At 32.3% G+C, this 6908-nt stretch overlaps 1 protein-coding gene across 1 annotated transcript; it reads right to left on the reverse strand.

Annotated features, from left to right (window-relative positions):
• Positions 1 to 260: 260 nt before the first annotated feature.
• Positions 261 to 6670, reverse strand: LOC105202174. The gene is made up of 2 exons (XM_011170568.3): positions 6225 to 6670; positions 261 to 3711 (listed from the first exon to the last, which is right to left on the reverse strand). Exon 2 carries the CDS (start codon positions 3468 to 3470, stop codon positions 2349 to 2351), a length of 1122 nt encoding a protein of 373 aa, XP_011168870.2. The 5' UTR covers positions 3471 to 3711; positions 6225 to 6670; the 3' UTR covers positions 261 to 2348.
• Between the last annotated feature and the right edge of the window lie 238 nt (positions 6671 to 6908).

The raw sequence follows: 6908 nt of genomic DNA on the forward strand, positions 1-6908 counted from the left end.
AATCCCATTGCATGCTAAACGTACGTGTAAATCATATGATAGAAATAATAATATTTATCTCACACACAGAGTATATTTCTTTGTAATATATTTACTGCGAATACAATACCTCTCGCATTACCCATTCAAATTTATGCGGTACGAAAGCCGGCGGAGCATGGTTCGCAACTTCGCGCGCGTGAATGAAGGAATGCGAATTGCAAGGCGGCATCGCTATTGTTCGCAGTTTTCTTAGCGAATTCCGGTAGCTTCGTTGGCCAATACTGGATTAATATATTGTAACAAGCCGTTAGGCTTTCACAATGAGAAACGACGCGTGGCGTATAATGTTCTTTTCCCTGTGGTTCTCGCGAGACGCGCAGTTTTTTCAAAAGTTGAAATTTCTTGAATATTTCTCGAGAGATGTTGCAGTCTCATTAACATATCGTGCGATCAGCGTGCACATGTTATTTTTCCTAGAACCATTAGCAAGTAGAATGCAAAAACGGATGACATATCTTTAATACTAACATTAAGTACCGTTATTAAACTTGATTGGAGTTTCGTTTACGTGAAAATAAAATATAATCTCGTGTCACGCAAAACAAGTCTTACGGAGTTTTGTAGATGTTGTCAAAGCTTCCGGAACTCTGTAAAAACATTCTGTAGATATTGCCCCACGTTGTTAAGCGGTAATATATACGAGATACGTATCGCAGAGCACGTCAAATGTTTTTGTACCGTACGACGGAGCGCTTAATTAATCAGGCGGCGGCGAGCACATTCGTACGAAACTCTGTAAGATACGCTTACCTGTTTATACGATTATCGTGCGCATGATAAATATACGGTAAAGTGGCAATGGCTTTAAATAATTAGCTCATATAAATAATTACCTTTGGTAAATAAATTGCGTTTACTCAATCTCGAAAGTCCAATTGCAAACATGTTTACAGAACAGGTAATTAATTATTCTCGCTCGATTTTGATATGAATTCATATATTAATTAACCAATGTGTGAGAAAAGCATTTCTGATGTCTGTAGGAAATAATAGCAATTATAATTAGTATAGTTCATTGCTCGCCGCTGCAACATTTGCAATCAACGTTACGTTTGAACGCGATAATGTCTCGTGTCTTTCAAACGTCACGCAAATGAGTAAGTAAATAAAAGTTATTTCAGTACAATAGATGTAACAAATAGACGACTAATTATTCTATTTATAATTTTACAATTAAAAATAAAGTGTATATACAGCTGCTTCACACAAAAGAAATAAGTAGAGGAGAAGGTGAAATTATGAGCCGTGTAGGTATTATGATCTCGTATTATCTCTATTATTAGATGAACCCTAGCAATTATTTATGGAATCATTTGTTTAGAAGCTTGTCGTTATGTAGTGGCGCTGATATGACAATACACAATAACCAACTTTTGTTCCAAGGAATTAATTACTCTTGAGCACTTCGAAACTTTTTCAAATTATATTATTTTAATATTTAATTAATTCATTATTCTATTTAAACTTTTTATTCGGCTGTAAACATTTTGAGTTTAAATAATAGCATAGAATTTTGATAATGTGAAATCTGCGTACTATCTCAGGCCTAATACTGTTTCTTTTTTAAATCGAAAAAATTATTCGATAAATTAATTGTAGTTTTATTGCTAATCTATAGTTTACATTTTAGTACTTCATAATATATACGGAAGAGGTAGGTTATATGAACGTACATTTTCTTATATTGTGCATATTTTATTGTTACTGTAATTAAATATATAATTTTATAACGTATACTCTATTTTTCTTTAACAAAATTGATTTTTAAAATTTATTTTTGTGTCGGGCCATATTACCATCTCTCTTCCTGTTCAACCCATTGTATCCAGTGTCGCTACATTTTTATAAATAATATTCAATATAATAAATATGTCATAGCTCTAGAATCTATTAAAGAACAGTTTGATGAATAGAATCATCAAATTTTTAATTTAAAATTCAATTTAAAATTAAATTGAATATTAATAAACTTATTGTGTAAAATGTAAGTTGGTGGCTATAATATCACCATCTCCTCTACAAGTAATAATAAAGTAATACACAATATAAGAAACTGAGATCGGTGTAGTATTATTATATTATATTACCTATCGTATTAAATTATAATTTCTAATTTCAGGAATATCAAACAAAAATATTATAAAATATTTTCAGATTCTTAAGTAATAAAGCATTAATAACAATAATGACAATCGTAACAAAGAAATGCATGAAAAAGAAAAGAATCAGAAATTTTCTAAATATTTTAAGATTCCTGTGAAAAACTTATCAAAATTTGAGTCCATTTGGTATTTTACAATTCAGCTTCAAGCGCCTTCAACAATTCTATGCGCTGCCTGATTTACTAAGAATCTCTCTACTCTTTCTCTAAATTCTCTGTTAGATTCCGGTAAGGGTAGTCGCGGTCCGATACCAGCAAGACCTTGCAAATTCTGAAGAGCCTCGGACAACCGGCGATCGTGATCCAAGATGTCTGGTTTGGGTGCCGGGGATTTTCTCTTTTGTAGCGGCAATCTCGTCGTTTTTGACTTGACGATGGCATTACCGCTGTCTGGTAATTGGTTCGTCATACCGCAGAACGCGATCTTTGCGCTGAGCAGCGACCAGAAGATCTCCAAAAGAGATGCCATCAGGACGTTTAAGGTCAGTAACATTCTGGCGTGCGTCGAGTCCTCATAATGGGTGCGCCAGAAAGTCTTAGTTTTTTCCTTCGTTAAATTCATTGATTCTTGCGTAACGTTTGTAGTGCCTTTGTCCTGGAAAACTTCTCTCGATATCATCATCCTTTCTTCAAATATAAACGATGCTTCTGTCATCATGAGATCATCGTGATTGTCGTTTTTGGCATCCACACCGAAGTTTGATACGTTTAACTCGCTGCTGACAGATTTTAAAGTAGCAGGTAATTTATTGGAGTCGTTAATCTTCGAGTCATAACCTTCAGTTACGTCGAATGAATTATTTTCCATCGACGTAATATCATCCACGTGAGTATCGTTTGTAAAATCCTTGGCAGGATGAAGGGAGTAATGTGGAGTGTTGAGGATCTTCTCCAACGGCCATAGAGATCCACTGGTGCTGTTGGAAACCGCCGCAACGTCGAAGATTGTAACGACGAAGCAGAGGATCGCGACTATCAACGAGAAGAGGCAACCGTAGAAGAAAATTGCGATGTTCCGGTCGATGTACCAACGTCGCCAAGCGAGGAGACCTGTCACGAACGGCACCAGGCACGCAACAGACAAAATTGGGCCCTGCAGGGACAAGGCGAGGGTGCCCAGAAGGAGGGACAGCGCTCCGAGGCCAAAATGGACCAAGGACAGACCGCCGACTGTTGACGCCGAGTAACGACGCTCCGATGGATACAAAGACGACAACGGCGGTTTTGTTTTCACTTTGATAACGTACACGTTCTCCGTCATTGTCATCTTAACTCGCAAGTACACTTGATTGCAACATTCAATTTAGTAGATTTGATAAAAAAAAAAATCCGTCAAGTACAATGTGTCCGACACATTTACTCAAGATATTTTTAATTCGTGTAGTTCGTACGATTCACTGTCTTTCTCGTTCACATCTTTAAAACGCTTTACACTTCTATAAGTATCTGTCACGAGGCTGCAGAAGATATCATCCAAGTAAGGCATTCCTAACACTTCCTGTCCTGCACTGTCAAATTAAAGAAAAAAAATTTAATGAAATATAGTAGCCACTTGTTTGCATTATAAAATATAATTAAATATTATAATTAACGAATGTATGAAAGAATTTATAAGTTGAAATATTAAAAGCCACCCAGAAGTTGACATAAATTAATAAAGCTTTCGGAATATAAAATAAGATGTATTATTATAGAACTGAGTTATCAAAGACATACAGGTTTAAATTTATTTTTGTAATTGACATATTTTTATTTATAGCATTACTAGTTTTACTATTATCACTCATCAATTTTATATTAGTATCATTTTTTTTATAATAAAATTTGTGATGATACTAATTAACTTAAAAAAATGTATAAAAATATCAATTTAATTTTTATATTTGTAAATATGTATGTACAATAAATGTAAAATATTTGACAATAAGCTTTCTTTTATAAAAAACAATTCAAAATAAAATTGCATAATTACAATATTATTAGCTATAAAAGTTGATAAAAAAGTAGATATATTTAATTTTTTAAAACGTTGATAACACACACAAAGTAATATAAAATTTACAAAATTTTTGTCTGTATTATTTCTTATTTATTTTTATTTTTGTTACTAAATGTTGCTAATATGAAATAAAAATATAAAATATTGAATAGACATGCTTTAGGAGACCGATACATATTCAGTAACTTTCTCATATACATACGGTTGTTATTATTTATTATCATTTTTATTAATTTAATCAATAAAGTAATAAAGATCTTTAAACGAAGTCTTAATGTCTTTGTACATTCTTTATATCAAATTTATTTTTCAATTACTATTGCTTATAATAGCACATATAGCACATATCGAGCACAAAGTAAATTGGTAACTTGATTGATTGGAAAACAGAATATATAATTGAAAATGTATGCGATCGATTGTGGGTAAGCAAACGAGTCACGATGCGCGATTCCGATAATGTTATAGTCATTTATTTGGCATTCGATTATACCGGATATGCAACCTATAATGAAATTTAAGGCAGAATTGAGTTGGATGATCAAGAATGTTGATACGGCGTAAATTTGTCGACATTTGACTACGTAGCAAAAAAACCACATTGCAATGTCAGTGAAAAATCGACCAATTATCGCAACCACTTTTCGTGTAACTTAATTGAAGTCTTCGTCGCCCTCTGCGCTTGGATTCTGCTCCACGCGGCTTTCCGCGAGATAAACTTCTTACGCAATCTGTGGATAACAATCGCCCGCTCGTGACAGACTCTCGCGCAACTCGAAGCAACTCACATAATAATAAATATTATATTTCTGTCACAAGCAAAGTAAAGATGGAACAAAATTATATTGGAAGCACACGATTTCGAAATTGGTTTTTTATGCTAATACTGGAACACTTTGTAGAATAACGTGATATTAAAAGGAAATTGTACGCGATAATTGAATATAGTAAAGCAGGTAATTTAACTAATATAGTATAGCAAGCAAAGAATTTATTTCAAAGAGTTGCAATTAAATAAACCTAAAACCGGTTCTTATTTTGTAATTTGGTTCACGTGAATTGCAATGACTCGTGTGACTGTTTCAGTTAACGAGCTAAAGGATTAGATGCGTTGTTGCCGTCAATCTTTTACTTTTTTTCTCATACTGGATTATATAACTGATTACGAGACGCTGCGATTATGTCGCAAGTGTGCTCCTGTTTCCTCGCGTATTCGTTTTCACGTCGTATTAGCACGTCAAACGTGCAAATCTTCAGTGAAATTTTTAACAAACAATAAAACTATGTTTCAAGATAGACGTTAGTACAAATGTATAAAGAAGATACATTGAGAAAAAGTTGTTAACATGACTAAATTTTTTAACGTGATTAAATTTCTTCAAGTACTTATGTATTTAGATTCTATAATTGATTAAATTAAATTAAAATAAATGCTTAAATAAAAGTTCATTTTATGTTTTTGAATCAAATACAAAAATAATTGAAGTTAAAAAATTTAGTCAATTAAACAACTTCTTTTCTAAGTGCAATATACAGACAAAAAATTTTTCCTTTTTACACATAAAATTTAAATGAAAAATTCTTTTGCATTTAAGTTTTATGTGTAAAAAGGAAAATATAAACTTTAAAAAATTAAATATTAAATTTAAAAATTAAGATATTTCTAATTATAAATTTCATTAAATATTAATTGACGTAAGTAATATTAATTTTGTCAGCATAGCTCCAATTATTTTTTAAAGTCCAACATTTACTAATGTAAAACATTTGCTATATATCAAATTATCTGATATTCAAATCAAAGAAACATAATTAACTTCATAAACATACTATAAGACCAATGCTTTAAAACTCTACAAGAAACAATTAAATTAACAATATTTAAATATTGTTAAATTAATTATAAACTTTTAGTTAATAATTTGTGTTAATTTTATAACAATTTTATATTCTTAAATATAAAAATTTGAAGATAAATATTGACCCACAAAAACACATATGATATATTTAAATTTTGCATACTTTATATTATCGACGAGCTTATCAATGTGCAGTGGCGGTAGTACATTGACCACATCCGACCTTTTTCTTGCGGTAGTACACTGGCCAAATCCGACTTCTTCCTTGCGCCAAAAATTATTTTTAACTCAACAGAAAACTTTCAAAGAACGCGCTAGCTATTAAATACTGCATTTCGTCTAACTCGTTTTAAACTCGTGGCTTGATAAGCGGTCACTCGCGCGCGTTACTTGAATGACGACTGAACTATGAAGACTAGTTGAAATTGCTACAAAATCCTGAACGAGCCTCCCACGCAACCGACTTGCAGTGAAAGGGACAACAGAGAACCGCGCTGGATAAGCGTGCCTTCGACTCGCGTCTTAAATCCTGTTCACATCATCGACTTGTACTCACGGCCAAACGATCTTGGCAATGGGAGGCAGATATCATCTTGCATTTTCCTCTCACCGTCTATATTTATTTCTATATATAGCAGCATGCAAAAGAAAACAATGAAAAGTATAAGAAAAGAAAAAAATAAAAATAGTTATTTTTCAAATAAATTTCTGTGTTACATTTTTAAATGTTTTAATAAGAAACGAGTATATTAATACACTAACAAAATTCTAAATATTTAAGTTCTTTGACTCGGAGACCTTTTCGAAATAGTAATAAACTGACCTCACTCTCCTCTCACGAAAACAC

Source organism: Solenopsis invicta, chromosome 9, assembly GCF_016802725.1.
Source record: "Solenopsis invicta isolate M01_SB chromosome 9, UNIL_Sinv_3.0, whole genome shotgun sequence".
NCBI classification, from domain to species: domain Eukaryota; kingdom Metazoa; phylum Arthropoda; class Insecta; order Hymenoptera; family Formicidae; genus Solenopsis; species Solenopsis invicta.

Bases quoted from the DNA above. Each gene is read 5' to 3' on its own strand.
- LOC105202174 (XM_011170568.3), bottom strand. From the start codon at position 3,470: ATGACAATGACGGAGAACGTGTACGTTATCAAAGTGAAAACAAAACCG.